This window comes from Peromyscus eremicus, chromosome 4 (genome assembly GCF_949786415.1).
Source record: "Peromyscus eremicus chromosome 4, PerEre_H2_v1, whole genome shotgun sequence".
Classification (NCBI taxonomy): domain Eukaryota; kingdom Metazoa; phylum Chordata; class Mammalia; order Rodentia; family Cricetidae; genus Peromyscus; species Peromyscus eremicus.
The window spans coordinates 85,119,250-85,144,294 of NC_081419.1; the positions used below are offsets into that span (position 1 = coordinate 85,119,250).

Genomic DNA, 25,045 nt, shown 5'->3' on the forward strand with positions numbered 1-25,045 from the left:
AAGACAGCTACACTTCTCCTTAACAAGAGATTTAGCTTGTTCTTCAATGTCAGCATTGGGCTTTATTCTTTGGCTGCTAATTTTGTGGATAGTTTCTTAATGTAATAGTAAGTTACTCCTCAGCACTGAAGAATCTGTTATCTAGTGGAGCCACCTTTATCCATTAATTTGGATAGATCTTCTGGATAATTTACTGCAACTTCTACATTGAGAGTTGCTGGTTTAATCATGAGCTTTTATGTTGTTAAAATGGCTTTCTTTCTTAAATCCTATAAAAATAACCTCTGCTAGATTTGAACTTTCCTTTTATGGCTTCTGTACTACTCCTGGACCTCATAGAAAGAAGCAAAGAGAGCAGAATTTCCTCTAAATTAAGATTAAGGGAATGTTGTGACTAGTTTGAGTCTATCCATACCACTACAGCTTTCTCTACTTCAGCATGAAGACTGCTTTCATTTCTAATGTTCACCTTCATAGGACTTTTAGTTTTCTAAGAGTTTCTCCTCGTAGTAATGATTTAATGTGAGAGCTACATGACTCTTCCTCTTAGTGGAACACTTATGAGTCATTGTAGCATATTGATAGAGAAAGGCAAAGGGAAATGGTCAGTGGCTCAGCCACAGCATGCACAATTATCATGTTCACTGTGCATGACACAGAAATAATTGCAGATCATCACAGTGGGTGTAATGATGGAAAAGCTCAAATAGTGAAATGATTATTTTAAAATGTTGAATGGATAACAATCAAATACACAGTGTAAGAAAAAAAAGCAGTGCTAGAAGACTTACTTGACAGGACATTACCATAAACCTCCAGGTTGTAAATATGCAATATTTGCAAAGCTGAATAAATTACAGGAAACAAGAAACTTGAGGAAACAGGATGATTTGGGGTAGGGATGAAGAGGAAGAGCAATGAAAGAGATATATTGATAGAAGGAGCCATTATGGGGTTAAGGAGAAACCTGATGCTAGGGAAATTGTCAGGAATCCACAAGGATGACCCCAGTTAAGACTCCTAGCAGTATTGCTCTTTATGTTGTTGTATGTATTTTTCACCTTGACATCTGCCCATCTCCTCCTCTAATAGGTATAAGAGGTGCCTGTGTCTGAGCAAGTTGCTATTGGTCCACTCTATGTTTGGTGTGTCTGTGTCTCAGGGGCCCCTCTGGGTCCAAAAATCTTAGCTCTTGGTCTAATTGGCACAGGCAGATTCTGTGTCTCAGGAGGAGGGGATTGGACCTCTCCTCAACTGAATGTACCAGGCTCTGCTGACACCCCAGGGGAGACCTTGCCTTGGAAGAGGTGGATTGGGGGGAAAGGTTGGGGGGTGGGAGGAGGGACGACAGGGGAATCCGTGGTTGATATGTAAAACAAATAGAAAATCTCTTAATAAAAAGAAAAAAAAAAAAGACTCCTAGCAGTAGTAGAGAGGGTGCCTGAACTGGTCTTCATCTGTTATCAGATTGGTGACTGCCCTAATTGTCATCATAGAACCTTCATCCTGTAAGTGATGGAAGCAACTGATGGAAGCAGATGCAGAGATCCACAGCCAAGCACTGGGCTGAGCTGCTGGAGTTTGTTGAAGAGAGGCAGGAACAATTCTAGGAGCAAGGGGGGTCAAGATCATCATAGAAAAAAACCACAGAGACAGATGACCTGAGTTAATGGGAGCTTGAGAACTCTGACTAATAGCTGGGGAGCCTTCATGGGACCCAGCTCGGCCCTCTGAATGTGGGTGACAGTTGTGTAGCTTGGTCTGTTTGTGGGGCTCCTGGTAGTGGGACTAGGATTTTTCCCCGGTGCATGAACTGGCTTTTTGGAGCCCATTCCCTGTGGTGGGATACCTTGCTCAGCCTTGATGTGGGGGTGGGGAGATGGAAGGAAGGAGGGGCTTGGTCTTTTATCAGCTTGATATGCCAAGTTTTGTTGACTCCCCATGGGAGACCTTACTTTTTCTGAGGAGTGGATGGGGGGTGGGGGGAGAAAGGTGGGGAGAAACAAGAGGAGAGGAGGGAAAAGGAACTATGGTTGGTATGTAAAATGAAAAAAAAATAAAATTTAAAAAAGAAAGGAATGCCTGTACTTCATGATAAAAATAATTAGAAGTGTAGGTTAAGGCAAAGACGGTAAATACTTGGTGTTTTTAGGGCAAGCACTGGTGGTTGACAGGCTCCACAGAGGAGGCAAGGAGTAGGCAAAGGAAGAAATGTGGTGGTGAGAATCTTGTAGCCTGACTAACTAGCAGTCAGAATGCTTCTTTATTTATAAAGAATTCAGTAAGCAGGGATAGATTCATGTTGTTCCAAAACATAAATCATATCATTTTTGTTTCTGGACATGTGTTTAACTTTTTTTCTTGAACATCTGAGATCATAAGTTTAGTCATCATTGATGAATCCTGGCAGAAAAAAAGTTATCTTTTATAATCATTTTCCCTCAGGTTTAGTCATCATTGATAAACAGAGTTATATTTTATAGTAATTTTTTATTCATCAACCTTATAACTCAATTTTTTAGACTCTAGAGGCTTATGACAGCTTGTTCTCAGGCTGGCAGTTCTTATGGCTTCAAGGACACTAGACAGAACAAAAATCTCCAAGCCAGCCTGGGAAGATTGCCATGTCCTGAGCAGTGTATTAACTCTTAATGATTAGAGTGCCCAAGAAAAATCCTCAGGACAAAGTTGCTGTTATTATTATTCAATTTCAGGTATAATACAATGTTTTACATTGTATATCTTTATAGAATTTGTTTATATGTCTTATCCTGGCATTCTTTTGCTTCTTGGTCATGTGACAGCACAGTGACCAAGAGCTAACTTTTCTAAGGAAGGCAAGTCCTGACACCTCATTCTTTTATCATCTTTCTACACTGTTCTTTTCCCATCAATATAAGTCCCTGTGTAGGGCAAAGGCAGCTTCAGCTAATCTAACTTTGTTGCTGTATATGCCATGTATTCGCCTTTGTATACAGTAGGAAGAGGCTTGTAATCTAATCTGTGTCCAACTCCTCTAGCCCACAAAACAGTGTTACAGACCTTTTAAAATTTACTTTGTTTTGATAATCTTGTTCCTGAGAAGGTGTAGGGGCAGATGTTTTTGAGAATATCTCAGAGCCTCATAAAGAGGTCTCTGGTTTCTTTATGTGTGTCATAACCTCCAAGGCATAAGGAAACCTTCAACAAGATAAGGATATCTCCCTAAAAACAAGAGAGTTAATATGCTCAAGACTTTCCTGGGGAATCTTAGAAGCTGTACTTTTAGGAGAAGGCATCCAAGACACATAAGAAATTTTCCATCATTCCAATATGCCCCAGTTGTATAAATATTAAAGAGCTCCTCCCCAGGCATGCAACACTTAGAGATCAAAAACAAAAGTTGCACGGTGCCCATCATGTGGCTCAGCTTTGTTGGATCTCTGTCAAGCAGCTGTGCTGGCTTTATGACTTTTGCTCTTCCAGACATGGCTGTGCCACAGTGTCCCATTTATAGCAATCCCATCAACTGTACAAATCTAGGGAAAAATTTAAATAGCTGAACCCAAAGAGGTCAGTGTTGGATAGGAAGTCTTCATGTTTCTTATAACTGCTGTCAGAACATTCTCACATCTAACAGAGGTCCCCAAAAAGAATTAGGAAATGAGAATATCATCCAGCTGGAACTAATAATGAAAGACTTGCTCAGTCATCTCAAAGCAGAATTAAAAGTTTCTTCTGGCCCGGTGGTGGTGGCACATGCCTTTAATCCCAGCACTTGGGTGAACACAGTGGATCTCTGTAGCTGTAAGTTTTCTCAGGTCCCACCCGGCCCTGCCGGTCTTATGTTGCTTATAAAATAATTACTCAGAGGCTTAACATTTTTTACAAACTGTATGGCTTATGGCAGGCCTCTTGCTAGCTAGCTCTTATAGTTTAACTCAACCCGTAACTATTAATCAGGTGTTCCGTAGCTTTATCTGCATCCCATTACATGTTGCTCCTAGGATGGCAGTCTGACCTCCCCTATTCAGCCTTTCCCTTTCCTGTTTCTCTCCTTGGATTTCCTGCCTGCTTCTAAACTGATGTGCCATAGACTAAAGCAGCTTATTTGTTAACCAATGTGAACAACATATATTCACAGAGTACAGAGAGACATCCCCCAGCACTTTCCCTTTTTAGATATCCCCCAGCAGATGTCTAAGTTCAAGGCCAGCCTGGCCAACAAAGTGAGTTCCATGACAACCAGGGCTACTCAGAGAAATTTTATCTTGAGAACACAAACAAACAAACAAACAAAAAGAGTTTCTTCTATTTGACAGAAAGTGTTCTGTCTTTGAACATCATAGATAATTTAACATTTCTCCTGTTGGTCTATGACTACTTTCTACAATGGCTTGTATTGAAAGGGTACAGGAAGTAAACCTTTTGCCTCTGTCTCCAAGAAGTCAGTAATTTGTAGCATCAGACTTTTAGGCACACACAGTCAGGCTGGGGTGGGCAGAAATTGTTGAATATAGATTAGAATAACTGTGTCCGTTTGCCCAAGAGTCTACATAGAGCAGAAGCAGGAATTTTCTACTACATCTTCCTTATCCTCTTATTTGATTTGGTCCTAACTCTAACTTAGCATTTGGATATAAGAAACAAGTGACAATGAAGGAGTGAAGGAGAAAATAAAGTGACTACAATGTATCAGTTACTGGTAAATCCATTTTCTGAGTCTGAGAGTCAAGTGAGAAACGATTGTATGTAATTTGTCTGAATACAATTATGGGATTGTATTGTAAATGCAAAGATTTTTAGAACAAAAAGGTCAGGAAGTTTGAGATTCAAAGTCTCAGGTTTTATCCCAGTGTTCCAGGGAAAGCTCAGGGGAATGAAATGCTTTGTTAACAGTAACTCAGTTGTGATTGTTGAGCCACGACATGAGCAAAGGTCTCTGGATTACCAGTTCTTTGCTCTTTACCCTCCACCCCACAGCCCAGGCAATTATAGGTATGCATGCTCCACACTCCCTTAGTCAGGAGGCAGATGCCACTGACAGTGGTGTTTGCATTTTCAGATTCCACTTCAGGAATGGAAAATGCTGAAGTAGTCAAAATTTATCACTTCCATGTTTCTTAATAATGTTTAACTTTTATTTAAAAATATCTAGGAGATAAAAAAAGCATGCTATCTGGCCAATCTACTACCTCTACTCCCAGCCGTTAACTTCAGAACACATCTGAAGTCCTTCTCTGGCATGTACTTCAGGAGAGGAGCAGCCAACTTGTGACCAGAGTCAGATTTATATTTCTCATTTTTCCCCCTTGGTACCAGTACCACCATCAATTATTTTCACAGTCAGCTTTTGAGAACTTTGAGGATGCTTTAGCATCTGGATATTTACACATGTATAGGTGAGCCTTAAACTCTTCAGAGAATCACATTTTTCCCTTTGGAAAGAGCATTTGTTGTGGGAAACATCTCCCTGAGCCCTGCTTGAAAGAGACTCTTGTGTTCACTTCTGAGCAATGGAGGTGAAGAACTTCGAAGCTTGGGATTATGTTGTATTTGCAGGCCTCTTCGTCATCTCCTCTGGAATTGGTGTCTTCTTTGCCATAAAGGAGAGAAAAAAAGCAACATCTCGGGAATTCTTGGTAGGAGGAAGACAAATGAGCTTTGGCCCTGTAGCCTTGTCTCTGACAGCCAGCTTCATGTCAGCTGTCACTGTTCTGGGGACTCCTGCTGAAGTCTACCGATTCGGAGCATCCTTCCTCCTTTTCATCATTTCATATGCCTTTGTGGTCCTCTGCACATCTGAACTCTTTCTTCCCGTGTTCTACAGATCTGGCATCACAAGCACCTATGAGGTAAGAGACCACCTCCTCCTGTCCAGTGCCTCGGGAGATGCCACTTACTTTCCACTTGGAGGGTTTTTCTTTTCCTTGGTGGGTTGATGTTCCATAAATGCATATAATCCTGACACCAGTAATGGGGTAGTATTTTCAAGGCAATTCAACATGGTTAAAAAGACAGAATGCATTATGGGTGGGGGTACTATGTTTTGTCACTCTGTAGAAGGCAATTAATAATGTTACTCTCACTAGCTATTCCCATGATTTACTGAGGATCAATGTGTAAAATATATATTTTGGAAAAAAGTGAGAAATATTTATATTTATAATATTTATATTTAGTTGGTAAAAGACAATGAAAAGATATAATCTTTATTATCATTAGCATGGTTGTTCTGGAAGGCAAACAGAATAAAGCTATTAACATTGTAATTTTTCAGCTGAGAAAACTGAGATCTAGATAGGTAAGTTAGGCATGTTTTAATATTAAAATAAAAAGCTACTGAGAAGCTAATTTGTATATGATCATTTTTATGGCCCATCTATCAAACAGTAGATCTCTAATGCTAATTATTACTAAATTCCAATTTTAAGAAGCAAGTAAGAGTATTTTGGAAAAGTGAGAAATATTTTTGTAGGAAGGAACACCAAAAATAATAAAAATATGTAAATAATTGTAATGAGTGGAAAATAAGACCATGGAATTTTGGCTTTGAAACAGTGCTCAATAAAACCAACATGATCAAAACTGAATTTTCATGACCAGTATTTAAGAGTGATGATAAAGCAGTTTTTAAGAGAGAAAAAAAAATAGAATTTCACTGTCAATAAAAACTCTGGAAGTCACAGCAGAAGACTTATAAAAAACTTATTATAAAAAAATCAGTGAGATGAACTATTGTAAAGTGTTTGTTTAGCCTTCCAAAGCCATTCAGGCAAATGAATACTCTAAAGGAAGTCTTAAGACATACAGAGAGCCTGCCATATCCCAAATGTTCAACATTAATTATCCTGATGCTGAGAAATTAATTGCAGTTGGGAAATTCAACAGGCATAGTCTGAGACACAAAGTCAAGAAATAATAGCTAAATTTATGATTAGCTCTAAAAATGTACACACATAACATTAAACAGTAAAGTACTTCTGAAAATGCACATGTGGCCTGGGTTTTCCCATCCATGTGTGAGCATTTGACTGAAGCAGATATTGCTGGGTTTTCTAATTTTGTTCTAGAAATGTTTTGAACGTTCTCAACTCTATGTCCATGTTTCCTCTTGGAATATATGCTATGATTAGCCATTCATTCCATAAATCTCATAAAGCATTTACTCATCCTGTGTACATCTTCAGGCTTTGAGGATATGCGTTAATCTAATGATCTACCCTCATGGGGCTTCCGTTCCTGCAAGTGAGACTAACAATACATACATAAAACATTTATAACCCAAGGTTGTCTGCACAGCATTTAGCTGTGGACTAAGTATTGTTCTAAGTATTTAACTGTATTAACACAGTCTTTGCTGGTACAAAAATCACAGGGCTCACCTCAGGTAGTAAGAGATAACTTGTTCTGGAGCCAAATTTGAGTGAATGTGGCCCTGCAAACACAGAGTTAGGTTACCAAAAGTTCTATGTTTACTTAAAATGATTGCATATGTTTACATGGAGCAACCTGCCTTCTCCAATCCTTGCAACTTGTAAATAGTTTTGGTAAAGTGAATGAGATACTACAAAAGCAATTAAATAAACTGCAAATGCATAACTGAAGAGATTTAAAACTCCTTTTAAACTTATATGTTAAATTTAGATACAAACTTGTTTTAAAAGTACTATTGTTAGCCCAGGATACTTTAAAACCCTTAATACTGTAACAAGAGCACATGAGGATTTTATGTAAAGTACCTGTGAGATTATATTGGGTTTGGCCTGTGCTTCACAAGAATTGGCAGTATGGCCCAGAGGCAAACAGAATAAATTCTGTCAACCTGCTTGGCTTTGACAGCCAGTTCTGCCACATGCTAGCAGCATGATAGGAGGAATTTCTTAAGCACTCTGTATTGTCAATAATAACTTCTGTCTTAAAGGATTTCTACAGTGAAGCAGTAGCCATGCTCCTCAAAATGATGATAATGGACTAAACCTTTGAAACTGTAAGCAAGCCACAATTAAATATTTCCTTTTATAAGAGTTGCCATGGTCATGGTGTCTCTTCACACATATACAAACCTAAACACAACTTTTGTCTAAAACTCACTAACTGTGTGTCTTTCTCTGTTTTCTAGTACTTACAGTTACGATTCAACAAAATAGTTCGCTATGCAGCAACGGTCATCTACATTGTGCAGACGGTGAGAAGGATTGTGGCAGGATTGGGAATTGAGGGTGACAAGAAATAGCTTCAGTTCTGTTTATTTTGATGGGAAGTGCTCTCAACTAAAGGACAGCTTTGATACTAAGAAGTTATTATCTTCTTCTAAAGAAAGCACTTTTAAATGTGTAATTATCTTCAGGCAAATTTACCCAATATAGATTCCATATTTCTGGACTAACAACTAGAAACAAATTGTAAGCTGGGCATGGTAGCCAAGGCTTTTAATCTCAGCATTGTGAGGCAGAGGCAGGTGGATCTCCCTGAGTTCATGGATACTCTGGTTTACATAGTGATGTTAACCAGGGCCTTGTATCAAAAAACAAACACACATATAATGAGATACATGTGTATATACATATGTACACACAAATGCATTCATGTATACACATATACATGCAAATACAAATTGCATGTATATTATGAATATATATATATATATATATATATATATATATATATAATAAAAACAAATTGTATCAGAAATCTCAGAGAAAAGATTTTTCTGCAAATTTATTTCATCCTTTCAACTTTTTAAAGATTTAATTATGGAAAGATATGATAAGTAATTATGTTGTTGTTTTATTTGGAGACAAGTTCTCCCAATATAACCCAGGCTGGAAATTTTCCTGCCTCTGTATCTCAAGTCCTGGGATCAGTTATGCACTACCACGCCTGGCTTAATTTTGTAAACTGATAAACTGAGTCACACCAGGAGAACTTACTTTTCTCTAAGCCCCTAGCCTCTGCTGCAGTAATTTCCATTAACATACCTGCTTCCTTCTTATGGATTCTTTCCCCACATGGGCTTTGGGATTCTTTAAGCTGCCCAAGCTCATCTGTACACACAAAAGCTGTTTCCTGCTACCCTCCTAGTACCCGCTGCTACAGAATAACCTCCTGCCCTCTTAAAACCCTGCCTCTGCTTGAAGGATTTACCTAAAATAGGAGGCGAATAATCCTTCCCTTCCCAGCTCCTAGCGATGTTTAATTAAATGGTGAGCGCACTACATAAGGTTCCTATCCCAATCAGTCTTGCTTTTTTTAAGATTCTAATTTAAATACATTTCTCCCTTCCCTTTTTTTCCTCCTAACCCTCTCATATACCCAACTCCATTCTTCTTCTAATTCATTGCCCCTTTTTTTTTTACTAATTGTTATTGCATGCATATATGCACATGTATATACACATTTATTCCTAAATATACCTTTTAAATCCATATGATTCTCCTTGTATGTATGCTTTCAGGGCTGACCATTTGACACTGTACAACCAACTTGTAAAAAGCAATACTTCTTGAACAGCCCATATTTGCATTTTAAAACCACGGCATTCACAAGGGATTTATACTCATATAGTTCTAGATAATGAAATTCGGTTTAAAATAAAATGGAAGTGAACTAATTTCCACCAGTGAATCAATTGCAATTATCTAAATTAGAGAAAGCTCCGATAATGGCGGTCATCTTCCATGTCAGTCTTCCTCGCGTAGTTCCTTCTCAGAGACTTTCCCATCTCTGTTTTAAACTCAGGGTTTGTTTGTTTGTTTGTTGTTTGTTTGTTGTTTTTGTTGGTGGTGGGTTTGTTTTTGTAGCAAATTGCTGTTGATTTTTATTTCCTCTTTTTATGTGTTTGTATGTGTCCTGTGCATGTGTGTATGTGTGTTCATTTGCATGTGCACAGGTGCACAGGTGTGTGTGTGTGTAGGTAGAAAAAAACTGATGTCGGGTATCTTCCTGGATTGCTTTTTCATATTATTCTTTAAAACAGGGTCTCTTAATCATTCCCAGACTCACCAATAGAACCATCCTCCTAGCCAATCTGCTCCAAAGATCCCTCTACCTTCTGAAGCTGGGATTGCAAGGAAGCTGCCATGCCTAGCCAGCATTTGTGTGGATTTTGCAGACCCAAACTCAGTCCTCTTGCTTGAGGAAGCCATCCCTCCCGCCCATCAAAGCTTCCAGAGTTGCTGTTTATCCTTTAGAAAATACCAAATACAAATACAGCACATTAAAATTAGTGGGAATCTTTAAAATTTAACTATCTTTCTTAATCTTATAGGTGAATTCCCCCTATATATAGAGAGTAAGCCACTTTAAAATAGGACTGTGTGAGAATGAAATGTTTGGTGAAGAGCTGAAGGAAGTAACTTATCCAGAATAAGGTCAATAAAGAGCTTTCTAGGTAGGCTTCCCTCTCATGCCACTTTCTCTCTGTTCCTGTGTCTGCACCAGATTCTCTACACAGGAGTCGTGGTCTACGCCCCTGCTCTGGCTCTCAATCAAGGTGAGTTATTGGCATATTTCACCTCAAGATTCCTGAATTTTCAGCTTTGAAAAAATATATATATTCATTTGATACCTTATGGGAGAGATATCCTGGTAGTTAGTAGGCTCTGAATATCACTACATGTATGAAGCTCTAAAAATGTACTGAGTACTGAAAATAATATAAACTATTACTTAATAGATTTTGCTTTACAGAGCTGCTTGATTGTGAACAGACAGTTCAAGTGCATGTTGTTTGTTTGGTGTTTCAGGTTTGTTTTTCAATATTTGAAATGATGGCAGATTTGGTATTGTATATTCATAAGTACTAAGTTCATCTGTGTTGAAGACAACATCATAGAGTAGAAAATCAAAGCACAATAGCAAAAGATGCTTATAATTACATTGAGATGTATAGTTGATCCTTTCAAAATAATAGATTCCTAGAAATAAAAATAAAGAAAAATAACAAAAATAGAATTTAGCTTTCTCAGTGACGTCTCTCATATTGAAAGAACCTGGTAGTCAAATTAATTGAGCTGTGTTGTTACATTGGGAAGTACTAGTTTCTCAAAAACTTAGCTTCACGGCTATTTCCTATATTGCCTAGAAGTATATCAAATATACACTTAATATTAAAAATTAGCAGCAAGCTCGAAATTCATGCTCTTCCTCCATGCAATGCTTACATATAACTTTACAAATAAATGACAGAAGTAAAATTTTCAAAATTAGCGCAGGTGGCTTCAGATTGCTCAGTAGACATAGTTAAGAAGCAATACCAAAGCTGGACCTAGGACTGAAGATACAGAAGCAGAGGAGGTCAAACTTGTTTTACTTTTCACAGAAAAGTTTGCTTTAATGTTTTTTCTTCTTTTGTAGTGACTGGGTTTGATCTCTGGGGCTCTGTGTTTGCAACAGGAATCGTTTGCACATTCTACTGTAGTTTGGTATGTATAGGGTCATGAAAAAAAATATTACGAACTACTTCCTAACATGGGATAAGAGTAAATCTCCAACAAGAGGGCATCTAATTATGGAGGGACTAGCTATTCCAAAACCAAATGAAGACATATTGCCTTTTTCTGATGTAATTTCTTGAGGAAGGCACTATTATTTTCTTTAAAAGTCTTGACAGTGGTCTTTTTAAAGAGTATTTGGGCTCTGAGCTTATTCAGAAGAATAAAGCTCTATTCTTTTGGGGTCCCTGCGATAGCAACTGAGTGTGCAACTATTTCTCTAGGTTTGAGTCATTGCAGGGATATGAAGTGGCTTGAGTTTTGTAACTCACTTTGATTCATGCAATGTAAAAAAGTGTAAAGGCTGTCTGGGGAAAGAGTCAAATTTAGGACTATAAAGTAGCCAAATTAAAATCCTAAAATAATAAAGCTTTATTCAGAAGAATAAAAGAGTTGACATCAAGAAAACCATGTCTAATGAGAAATACTTTAGTGAAAGAAATACATTCTTGATCAGAGGATAAGTGACCCTTTGTAACTTCAAAAAAAAAAACCAACCTATAACATTTATATTTTTTCTGGATATTCTAAGAAAAATGACAAAGTACATGCATGTGAATGATCAAGACAGTTAACATTTAATACATCTGAGGAATCTGTGGTTACTTTGTCTCTTGCTTATATAAGATAACGTATAGTATTTTGATCATATGAATTCTCAGTTGTCAACCAAGCTGTGTGGTATTGTTAGAATGTTTATATAGTTCTGACAATAAATTTAGATCAGTAATATTTAATGTGTACTTACTTTGTACCCATTTCATACAATTGAAATCTTTTATTCTTCTGAATCATCATATAATATTCTGGTTATACTTTACTACTTATTACCAGGTAGGTACATTGGCTATCTGCACAGCAAAGAAGAATAAAACAATTGACATATTATAGCTGGCTATCCATGTATTCGACATTATGCTCATAACACATACCCTTTGTGACATATATCACCATGCTACACAATTCAAAATGCTTTTATTTCTCTTTTACATATTGTGGACCCCACCATTTCTCAATGTTGAAACATTTATCTTTATTTCTCTCTGTTTTTGTTCTCACAACTATAATTATTACATACTTCCTCATACTTTGCTTAAGAAGAGGCTATTCCTCTGTCTACCCTGATCATGTATGACAGGTTTGTTGCTCTATTAGAAAGGAAACTAGATTCTAGACATAATTTTTATATTTGTGGCTGAGATTTCACAGAATATCATAGCCCCCCCCCAAACATCTTCCACCACTCCTACCCACATAGAAATAATACAACAGTACAATATAGAAAAAATTTAGATGTGTGATCACCAGGAAGGTGTGAACAGTATTGGGCAAGGTGGATCAGACTCTCTGTAGGGCAAGTGCATAAGTGTCCTTTTTTGGATTAGTGAGCTTTAGGCTCCTATGGATACCAGCTGAGTTTGGGACTTTCATATTAAGCTTAGATCTTTTGATGGATCTGATGTGATTCAACTTTAGTAACTCACTTTGATTCATGCATTGTAAAAAAAAAGTACAAAACATCTCTGGAGAATGAATCTAGCTTAGGACGTTAAAATATCCCAATTAAAATACTAAAATATCATATCATCAGAAATAGAATGTAACAAGGCACCACAAGTGAGGAACAGTAACACCTCAAACAAGAGCTATTCCTTTCAGGAATACTGTATACTGAATTGCAAGACGTTGAATAAAGAGATATGCATAAACTAGTTCAATAATGTCTATCATGAATAGTCATGTTACTATTTTAATAAATGGGACACATTTGAAGAGATGAGTGTCATCTTGGACGATACAGCTGAAGAAATAACAGCATGTTTCAGAAAAATGATGAAATTAAAAAAAGAAACAAAAGATATTGATGACAAAATGAAATTCAATTTATGTTCAATTGGAGACTAGGGGGAGACTTGGTATATTTACCAAGAATGGAGAAAAGACAATATTTACAAACACTATGTCTTGAAGTACATTAGAATTGACAAGAGTAGAAATCTATAAGTTTAGCAAGTACCATCTTTAGAGATAAAGAAAAGTCCATCTCTAGGCATGTCAATGATACCACTGACCAGTGTACATGTGGAAGACCTAAAAAAGAGCCTATGCGTGAACTCTTCTGGCAGATTTCCTGGCAATTTTTACTATTTATTATAGAAGCTGGAAATAGTGGAATAGTATGTTCAACGATTGAGGGCAAACAACTCTCAAATTACAATTAGGCTTTCAACAAAGTTATCTTTGAGAAACTGAATATCAGTTAATCTGAGTACTTATGACTAACGTATTTCCTTGGATTCATCTAAAGGAAATACTGTGGAAAAGCTGACTGGCTTAAGTAGTGTTGCTGATGATAAGAAAGAAAACACAAACTAATCAAATATTCAAAACGCCACCAAAATCTGGTACTTGTTGTGAGTGGGAAGGATGCTCAAAATGCTTTAGACTTTTGTGCATTTTAGATTTTGTATTTGGGATTACTAGCAACTCCATGATAAAATCTATACAAATATTCCAACATTTGTAAAACTCTGAAGTGTGAAACACACCTTTACTAAGCATTCCATACAAAAGATTCACAAGTTTCAGCATTTGGTAATTGTTGTTTTAGTATGATTTATATGTAAATTTGTCTATTTGTTCTATTTTGTCAATACTTGTTTTCTTGTTCTATTGCTTAGATACATTGAAGATGCTTTATTTAAACTCCACTTTTTCATTTTAGCTGTTTTATTAAATAGATCCTTTTGAAATTTTCTCTTATATTCATAAAAGTCAAATTTTAAGCAATTTGACAATGCCCCAAATTCAAGATTTTTAAAAGCTTTAAATATGATAGATATCTTCCTAATTCACATGTTATTGTTTCATAATTTGGAAGGGGTTATTTTTCTTAAACCTAAACTCTATATAACAATTATTATTGGTAAGTTTTTAATGTTACAAATAATAATATAGAAAAATTAATATTACATACAAATCAGAGAATAAAGTTTCATGTTTTAACCAGCTCTACACCTCTAGTCTTTCTTGCACAACCTGTATGCCTAAAATTATCATTTATTCATGTTGACTGACCAAATTCTTGCTTTCGTCCGTTCATGGGACAACAAGCTTGTTAGTGTGGAATTGAAATTATTTCATTAGATGTAACTGAGTTCTTCATCTAATCTCACCTCATCACACATCTGGTGAATCTGTTCTCTATCTAGCCAGGCAAGAGGTGACAATGCTCACCAAAAAGACAATTTATTTATCCAACAGTTGTTGTGGAATATTACTTCAACTACGTAAATATGTGTTACATTTTATGTTGAAGAATGTTACTTTAATTATGTTATGGAATATTATATTTGTTTATGCTGCATTTGTTTAATGATGTAAAGATGTGTTACATTTGATTTATACTGCACTTGTTTAATGATGTAAACATGTGTTTCTTTGCCTGCCCAAGGCACCTTATTGGTCCAATAAAAAGCTGAACAGCTAATAGTGAGGCAGTAGAGGGATAGATGGGGCTGGTAGATAGAATAAGTAGAAGAAGGCATCTTGGCTCAAGAGAAGAATGAGAGAAAGAGAACAAGGGAGAAAGAGAGGGAGATACCCAGGGCTAGCCAGCCAGGCAGCCATCAGCCATGCAGCCATCAGCCAGCAAACATGGGGTGGGACATACAGAATGAAAGAGAGATTAAAAGCCCCAAGGCAAAATGTAAAGGAAAAGAAACAGGTTAAATTAAGTTATAATAGCTGGAAAGACAAGCCTAAACTAAGTCTGAGCATTCATAATTGAACATAAATCTCCATGTCATGATTTGGGAACTGGTTCATGGTCCAAGAAAGCCTGCTACATTTCGCATTCTAACATGGGGCCTGAATTTCCACATAGGGCCTGAGAAAGCTGGGGAGAAAAAAGAAAAAGAAAGAAATGGATAGGGCACCTTTAAGAGGCTCTGCTGTACATTGAGCAGTCAAGTAGATGGGATGCTAAATAGAAATAGCAAGCTAAGTAGAAATGCCTGCCATCCTGAAGGCATCAGCTTCCTAGAGCTGGGGTGGTTAAATGAAACTTCAGGTTAAACACTCACAGACCCAAGTGGGACAGAGTCAGCTGCCAGTGCAAATCTACTTAGCAGTTTAATGTTTGGCTCATGAGGTCAGAAAAGGCTAGAGACACTCAGTAAAGACAGGTCCAGATGTGAAAATAATCCTCTAAATAGGTTATAGTGTGTTTAAAAACATGCATAGGGTTAAGAAAGAAAAGAAAATGGATATAGACAGTCATAGAAAGAAGTAAATAGTTTATAAGTAAAGTCTTTAAAGAGAGAGTAAAGGAATATTAAAGAATAAGACACAAAAAGATGGGAAATAAACAGCAAATCTGGATCTTGTATGATGTTGTGTTGGCTTTGAATTTTTTGAATGCTGATGGGCAAATGATAGCTGCTGAGAGACACTGGATTGTAAAAGGGGCTGCTGAATCAAACCAGCCAAGTTACTTTAGGAATGCTTTAACTTTAAAATGGAATTCAGAAAATTTGTTGTGTTGGGGAAGAGGTTATGCTTTTGTTTCCACAGGAAATGAAAGGATGTGGATTCTTTCAAGGTTAATAGAGAACAGGCTTGATGGAGAGAACTCCTGAAAATCTTGACTACAGACATAAAGAAATAAACAAAGAAAGACTACCGGACAGGTGACATATATATTGATCCCTCTGCATGGGAACAGTTCTGAGACTGGACAACAAATGTTACAACTTGTTTTCCTAGGGCTTGACTGTTATATCAATTTTCTCAGTGTCTCCTACAGATGTCATTGCCTTCAGACAACAAACAGGAAGCAGTCTAGAGAACAAAATGCCCACATTCCCAAGAGATGGAGTGGATGGTTTGGGGTCATTTGGTGGGTTATGGATATTTGTAATCATTTAGGGGGATATAGGATTAAAGGATAACTATTAACTTCATATATGTTGCATTGGTGTGGATTTTGATATATAAGTTTTAAATTATTTTTGTTATACTGCATATGTGTTTTTACTCATGTTTGAGTCACTGTGCTTGTGCAGCTCATTTAAAAATATAATGTATAATTAAGAAATGCAAATTAGTAGTCATCTGTAATAATTAAAGTTGTAGTCATATTAGGTATGTTTTCCAGGTTAAATAGATATATTGTAGATAGGTGATCTTCAAATGCTTCAGAGACCTACAGAATATGGCATTTAAGATACTTGATAACCTAAGGCTTCTAATGACAATGAGACATGTCTGCTCCTGGCAACACCAATCTACTTCATAAAAATATGATGGGTATCAAAGAACCTCCATATGGAATTTGCTTTCATTGGAGCAAAGCTAGCCATTTGGGCAAGAAACTGACTTTGCCTTAACTGCTAAAAGTATGCTGTACAAACTGGGCAAGCAGGGCACAAAGGAAAAAGGCTATTGAATTTTGCCAAAACAAACAAACAAAATAAATAAAAAATGTGGGACATTCCTTCAAAATTCTTGCTTCATAGAGAATTCTGCCAGATTGTCTAGGCCTGTAGGCTGAAGACGGATGCCCCAACATTGCAGATGGATCTTGGGTGACTGTCCAGGGAGCCAGATGTCTCTGTCATTTCTATAGTTTTGGAAGTGGCTTGCATTGTACTTCCTGTTTACTCAGATAATATTATATCCTTCTGGGGTCTTTGATGGGATTGAAGACTAAATAGTTATAGTTACAGTATTCCTTAGTTATTATAGAAGGTAAATTGGGTACAGAACTTTGGACTCATCAATATAAGATAAATAAAGGAGTATTTTCTTGGAATTTGCCAAATGCAGATGAACTGAATATTGTGAATAAAATTTTTGCTTGATAATTGTTCTAATTGTATAGTCTTACTATGTTAAAATCAAAACCTTTCTTTTTATTTAGATAAAAATGGGAAATGTTGTAGAATATTACTTTAACTATAAAAGATGTTTCAGATATGTTTATATTGTGGAATATTACTTTAATTTTATAAAGGTGTGCTACATTTGTTTATGCTGCATTTGTTAATGGTGTAAAATGTGTTGCTTTGCCTGCATAAGGCACTTCATTGGTTGAATAAAAAGCTGAACTACCAATAGCAGAATAGGTAGTAGGAGGAATCTAAATTTGAGAGAAGAGAGAATGAGAGCATGATTGAGAAAGAGAGGTAGACATCTAGGGCCAACCAGCCAGCCAGCTGCCAGTCAGTCAAACATGGAGTAGGACATACATAATGAAAGAAAAGTAAAAAGCCCTGAGGCAAAACGTTGATGAAGAGAAACATGATTTGTAAGAGCTAGTGGGACAAGCCTAAACTAAGTCTGAGCATTCATAATTGATAATAAGCCTCTGTGTCTTGATTTGGGAGCTGGCTCATGGTCCAAGAAAGTCTGCTACAAACAGTGACTTTCATAATGTACTTTTTTACTCTTGGATCTTGTGGATGCACCACACTTGGGAAATAATCAGTGGAAGAAATTTTTAGAAGTGATTCCTGCTATCCAAGTCATTTGCAACTTAGTAGCCCGAACATCAGATCTCATATAACAGAGACTAATTAAATATAATGAGATGAGAGAGAGAGAGAGAGAGAGAAAGAGAGAGAGAGAGAAGAGTTTTTGCATACCAAAGAGTCAAATAAGACTTCATAGTTATTACAATATTACAACCAGGTAAGACCTCACAGTGACTATATTTGACTTTAGAAGGACATTTGACAGTCTGTACACTTGAATGACCCACTGATGTTCATGTATGTGAGGATCTTATACAACTAATGATAAGTACTCTGAAAATGGAGGCACTTGATATTTGGACTTCATAGTACTGAAAAATGGAGGTTTGAATCAGAAATATTTAACATCTTTGTTTGTTTGGTTTTGTTTTTTGATTTTTGAAACAAGGTCTCACTATTTGCTCTGGCTGTCCTGGAACTCTTTCTGTAGACCAGGCTGGCCTCAAACTCACAGAAGTCTGCCTGCCTCTACCTCCCAAGTTCTTGTGCCAACATGCCTGGTAGGTTTAAGAACTTTAAAGAAAATCAAGTTAGTGTTGTATAGGCGATGTGTATGTGGGCTGGGGGAGGGAGATTTATCGTTCTTCAAAACATGGTTTGATAAATCATATGTAAACACAATGCTTTTAGTGTGCGACTTAAATGTTTATTTTAAAATTATGTTTTTATTTTAATTACCAAATAAATGATGGGTTACTCCAGTGTCTTCTTTCTTGTTAAGCTAACGATAAATATGCCAACTTTTCATAGAAGTTACTGACACTCTGGAGGAGTAACAGGATGATAATTCTAATTTTCAGTGTTAAAAATATAATCTCCTCTCATGTTACTGGCACTTATTCACTTGCAAAACACTTCTTATACGCCACTTCATTTCATCTTTCCCTAATTGCCTTTGTCACGCTCGCTGTGGTCCTAGGGGACTCAAGTCATGGGATGCTACAGCAAACTCTCACTTTCCTCCTTCCCTTCTGCACATGTTTTCAGCAAGAATTCTACATTAGAATCATGTGTGAAACTTTGAAAAATCAGGAATAAAAGGACCCAACCCTAGCCTCAGTTTATTCAAGATCCTTGGGGAGGAATATGGGCATTGTTCTCTCCCTGCCCCCTCCACTAAAAGGGAGGCAGATTTGGTATAATCACTGCTTTAACCTCCTGCCCAATAACTATACTAAACTGAACTATTAGATTAATCTTTCTGAAATGCTGTCATATTTTCCTGGCTGTTTAATCACCATCTTGCTCTTAAAACATCTTCCTCCACACATATGTAGAAACTGTTATTTATTTCTTCTTAATTGTTCTCTCTCTGTGTGTCTCTCTGTCTCTGTATCTCTGTCTCTCCCTCTCATTTTCTAAAACATGCTATCACTAGTTACATAAAAAGTCTAAAGTTGTCCAACTGGACCTGTATGATTATTCAATTCTTTCACAGCCTCCTCATCTGTATTTAATGAATCAGGCAGTACGAGAATCTTATCTTTTGAGTATCTCTCAAAGCCATGGAGTTCTTTACATCTCTTCCCTGCTTCAAATCATTGATCAACTTGGACATGGGAAACGAGAATAAACTGGGAACTTTCTGTTCTACCTCCAGACTTGCCATTCACAGTAGCTGACCAATGGCTACTGTGAAACACATGTCATCATACAACTCTCTTTGTTCTTAGGGAATCATTTTAGCAGTCTTATCTAAATCTATCTGCTCCGACTTCCAGAAAATTCATCAACTTGCCTTTTGGTCTATACACACCTTCCATCTGTATCTCCCAGGCTTCTCTCATTTCCTCAGAGACACTTCCTTTTTCCTTCATACTCTCCAGACAGATTCTTATTGAATTTCCAGTTCTCCCATTAAACTTACGAACTCATGAATTCCAGAGGTGACCTAACTCCTTCATTTACCATTTTGTCATCATATGTTAACTCAGAACTTGTCACTTAAAAGGTGTTCAGTAATACTCAGGATGAGCTCTGCATGATTCAGTAACAGCGAGACTGGAGTTGGAGGGGTTACAGACCTCATTTTCAATAACTCATACCATTCTCCCCATTTCAGGGAGGTTTAAAAGCAGTGGTGTGGACAGATGCATTTCAGATGGTTGTCATGATTGTGGGCTTCTTAACAGTTCTCATTCAAGGATCAAATCATGCTGGTGGGTTCCACAATGTATTAGAGCAAGCAAGAAATGGATCCCGGATGAATGTAGTTGAGTATGTGCAATGCTATTTTGTCATCCTTTGTAAAATTTTATTACGTGATTTTATAAAAGGATAATAGCCAGACACCAAAGAAATGTCTCTGTTACTCCCTCCTTTTTGTGCGACAGCTTTGATGTAGATCCCCTCAGACGGCACACATTTTGGACAATTACGGTAGGAGGAACTTTTACTTGGCTTGGAATCTATGGAGTGAACCAATCAACCATCCAGAGATGCATCTCTTGCAAAACAGAAAAGCATGCTAAGCTGTAAGTTATTGATTAAGAACAATTTCTATGTTATCATTTATCTTGGTGAGTCATTGTGTGAGTATGCATGTATGTAAAGGAGATAGATAACGGAAGAGATTTATTTAACCTGTTCAAAGTCTTTGTGTACATTTGTATGTGTGTTTAAGTGTGTATGTATGTATGCATATGAGTGTGGTGTATGCAGAAGTATGTGTTGGGGGATAGTAAGTGCACATATGTGGAAGCTATAGGAGGATGTTGGGTGCCTTGATTCATCACTCTCCATCTCAGTTTAATTAATTAATTAACTAATTAATTAATTAATAAATCAGAGACTGGGTTTCTCTGTATAGCCCTAGTTGTCCTAAAGCTCACTATGAAGACCAGGCTGGTCTTGAACTCACAGAGATCTGCCAGCTTCTGCCTCCTGAGTGTTGGGTGAAAGGTGTATGCATCAGGCCCCTCCAGGTCTTATTGCTTTGAGACAAGATCTTTTCTTGTAGCTGGAGCTAGCTTGGTGATCTAGTGATCCTCCAGTCTCTGCCTTTCACAGCTTTGGGTTACATGCACAGCCATGCCTAGCTTTTTACATGAGTGCTAGAATCCAAACAGAGGTCTGCATGCTTGTGAAGAAAGTACTCTCACAATCTTTCCAGCCCTTTCAACAACTATTTCAGTCAAACATGACTATTTCCATCTCAGCATATCCTGCATGGCTTTTTGCTCAATTAAAGTCTGTTTTCATTTACTGAGAAATAAATAGACTAGATTAGGTGCATTGAGTAGGGATGATGTTCAAATCACATGTTTCTTGCTTATAGTCTCCATGAAGAGATAGATGGCCCTGATCATTTTTTATTCACTGTGTGCTGTCTTCAGTTGTAGTTTATTTTTTATGTGTTAGGAGGTAGATTGAGATACATTTTGACATTTTAAAGCACTTATTTGAAAAAATGGCAACTGATAAATCGGTTAGCTTCACTCAAATATTGTCTGTCTGTGGCACCACTGAAGGATTACAGGGATGGCACTTTTACAGTATGAACACAGAAGTAAAGCGAAGAATACGTGCTGTTGATTACAGCTACATAACCACCTCATTTGCTCATCTTTGTGAGAAGCCCTAGTTCTTTGCGTTCTTTGGAGTCTTCTCATAGGTTTGTCCTAAGCTTCAATTTTTCTAAATGTAGACACGTGGAAAAATGGAACAAAGCAAGCTTCACTTACATTTGCAAATCAAATCAAAGTTCAGTTCCTTCTACATCTATCTCTCTGCTTCAGGGTTCTTCAGGTCTGGTCTGCATTTTAATTGATTTTAACGGATATTGCTAACCTTAACATTTCTAAGGAGAGATTTAAGAGCTGTAAAATGCAAGGTAATGTGTCTGTGGCTGCTCCAGCTCTCACAAGTAGAGCTTATAGTAGGATATGAGAATAGACACAGCTGGACGGTCTGAGTCCCACTAAAAGTTACAGAACAGCCCACTTTCTAGAGAGAAACCTAAGGCATTTCTCTATTATTTTATAAAACTAGCAAAAAAACCCCAAATTTCACACAAAATGGAATTACAGCCCCAGGGATGCTTCCCACGGTTCTCTGCCCCAGTCCAGTCACTGTGACTATTTCTTCACACAATTTAAAAATACTTCAATGTACAATTTCTTATTTTCCCTGAATGAGACATAGGATTGTCTTGAAATAATTCAATCACTTTGTATGTTGAATTCCAGAGTGGGAACTATCATGTCACTGCACACACACACACACACACACACACACACACACACACACACACACACATTCACACACACACACACTCACATGTGCACACACACTACATATACATATATAATGCAAAATGAACAGAACAAATTTATCATCTATCATTCTATCAAACCACTGGTGATACATGAAAATCTCATTACAGTAAATGATATTAAGTAAGTCTTCCACACAGATGGCCATCACTTTATCAAATAGCTGAACTATTGAAAATGCATGTGACTTTGATCTTAAAATCATTTAAAATTCAAGTAAAAATCTGGTTTTAGATAAACTAGAGTCAAATATCTACAAAGAAAAGAATCTTTTGGTGAAATAAATAATATCCTTCTTCTTTCCTTTTAATATACTTATTTAGTTTTGAAATCAGGTCACTGTTTATTCCAGAACAGCCTTAGACTTCTGGGGACAAGAATTCATTCTCCTCAGACTCCTGAATTGTTAGCATAATAGGTATTTGCCATGTGCCAGTTATTACCTTCTCTTGTGATATGTTGAATTTCTGGTTCTTAAAAAAATTAGTAAATGAAAGTTGGTAACTATATCTTTCTCATCATTTTTAAAACACCAAGAGTAACACATTGTGCTTGTTACATGCTTGTCATTTATTAAAAAATCTAATGCTTTAGGAGGGCCATTCTCTTGTGTATATGCAGAAACACACAGACACTCATATATTGGAAGAATATGTGCATGTGAACAAGTGCATACACATATATGCATATGCCTTTTCATGTGTCTCAAAACATCACTTCATGTTGCCATGAAAGAAATGTGTGTTCTTACATTTGAATGTGGAATCATCTTCAAACTGTGACTAGATTTCTTTTTTAAAAATGGGCAGTCTAAATCTCACCACAGTGAAATTTTATTTTATCAGCACAATGTAAGGATACCTATTTTCAAGCCTTCTTTCAAATTAGGAATATGAGTAAAATCTTGAAATTCAAATGCCTGCATAAAAGCAAAGTAACATATAGGACCTTGAAAGAGGACTCAACTATAATTGTGCTTGTTTACTGGAGAATAGTGTTAACTTCTTCAAATAATGTGTAAGATGATCTTAACTTTTATTCTTCCTATTATCTTTAAAATACTTGACTTTAACTTTCATCTGCCCTCATCTCCAAAGCAACTGTAACCAATACTTGTCTATTTTTATGTTATTTTATTATTATCTTCCCGGAAGAAATTATTAAAATGTAATTTGGCTTTTTTCGAGAGTTTCATTACTTTAGTGGGGGTGGGGAATCACTTAAAGTTATGTAATAGCGATGATCAGCATGTAAAATTTTATACAAGTTAATAGGTCATATACCACACATATTACAATTTTGGCAAAAAAAAAAAACCTTTTCAAAGGAAAATCCATTTAAATCTTACCTTATTCAAATTTTCCATTATTCTAAAAAGTGTAATGACTCCTTTAATGTGATATTATACAGTGTAATGCTTCCGAAAGCTAGAGAGTGAGTCCTCCTCCGGACTTTAGTCATGAACTTCCCCTGCTACAGTGTGGCGGACAGCTTACCGACCAGCCTTTGTCCCTCTTCCAGTGCCTTGTACTTCAACTTGTTGGGTCTCTGGATGATCGCAGTGTGCGCTGTCTTCTGTGGTCTGATCATGTACTCAAACTTCAAAGACTGTGACCCTTGGACTTCTGGAGTTATTTCAGCACCAGACCAGGTATGCACATTCTTGGTTTTACAGCAGAATGTCTGGATTATGCTGAGTAGAAGTGGTGAGGTCTTTACTCTGCCTGGGTCTTCACTCACTTGTCAAGCACAAGCCTCTGGTTTCTTACCTGAACTCCTGGGTGACACCACACAGTGCATCTAATATGTAGAAGTGGGTCTGCAGGAAAAGGACACTTCCCTTTGTTCATGAAGACAAAGTCTGAAAACAGGCCAGCACTAACTAGAAAGTCAGCTCGAACCCATGGCTTTGGCTGTTGATACTCCTTTTCTAAGTAGTTTGGATTGATTAATGTTTCTTTAATTGAAAATTGGACAAAAATGAGCACAATGTTATATACTTGGAATTAGAGCCTTTAAAAGTGGGGCCAGATGGATCAGGAGTGTAAGGCTAGCATTGGTTACATAGTGAATTTGAGAGGTTACCATGGTCATGTTTCAAAAACACAAAAATTAAACAAAGTAACATTAAATAAATAAAATTGAACAAATAATTCTTATTCTCCCAATACCTATTATCCACATATTCCCAGCATAGCACAACTATATCATGAAAGCATAGAATGCAAGATGTGGTTTTGAAAACTCAGAGACAGTATGCTCATGGGAAGCATTCATTCCCCCTTTCTCTCCATATGAATTCAGCTATGCCACATTGTCATGTCTAGTCTCTTTTCTCACAAGCTACCTATACCTAGATCCCCGAAAGACGTATGTTAAGGATGGGTTTTTAGAATTTAATTATAAATTCAATGAAAATAGATAAGTAAAATCTACACATTGAAGACACTGGGAAGTAAGTTTCTCATCTCCTTTTGTGGGAATCGATATTCCAGCATTTCAGATATTGCTGTGGTAACTATTAATACACCCCTTCTCTCTCCTCTCCCCTCCCCCCTTTATCTCTGCTTCTTTTCTTTTAGTTGATGCCATATTTTGTCATGGAGATTTTTGCCACTATGCCAGGGCTGCCAGGACTTTTTGTGGCTTGTGCCTTTAGTGGAACTCTGAGGTTAGTATGTTGACAAGCTGAAGATGGTAATGATGGTGGTGGTAGTGGTGATGACGAACCAACGGGAATGATGACGGTCACGATCAGCTG

General features: G+C 37.0%; 1 protein-coding gene across 1 annotated transcript in view; it reads left to right on the top strand.

Moving 5' to 3' along the window:
- Nucleotides 1-5,495: 5,495 nt before the first annotated feature.
- Slc5a12 (solute carrier family 5 member 12) overlaps nt 5,496-25,045 on the top strand; it is a 43,056-nt gene continuing 23,506 nt past the window's right edge. The window contains exons 1-8 of the mRNA XM_059259478.1: nt 5,496-5,834; nt 8,102-8,167; nt 10,423-10,474; nt 11,338-11,405; nt 20,073-20,227; nt 20,344-20,484; nt 23,806-23,935; nt 24,867-24,955. Of these exons, the coding sequence (XP_059115461.1) occupies nt 5,496-5,834; nt 8,102-8,167; nt 10,423-10,474; nt 11,338-11,405; nt 20,073-20,227; nt 20,344-20,484; nt 23,806-23,935; nt 24,867-24,955 (1,040 nt within the window). The remainder of the gene's footprint in view (nt 5,835-8,101; nt 8,168-10,422; nt 10,475-11,337; nt 11,406-20,072; nt 20,228-20,343; nt 20,485-23,805; nt 23,936-24,866; nt 24,956-25,045) is intronic.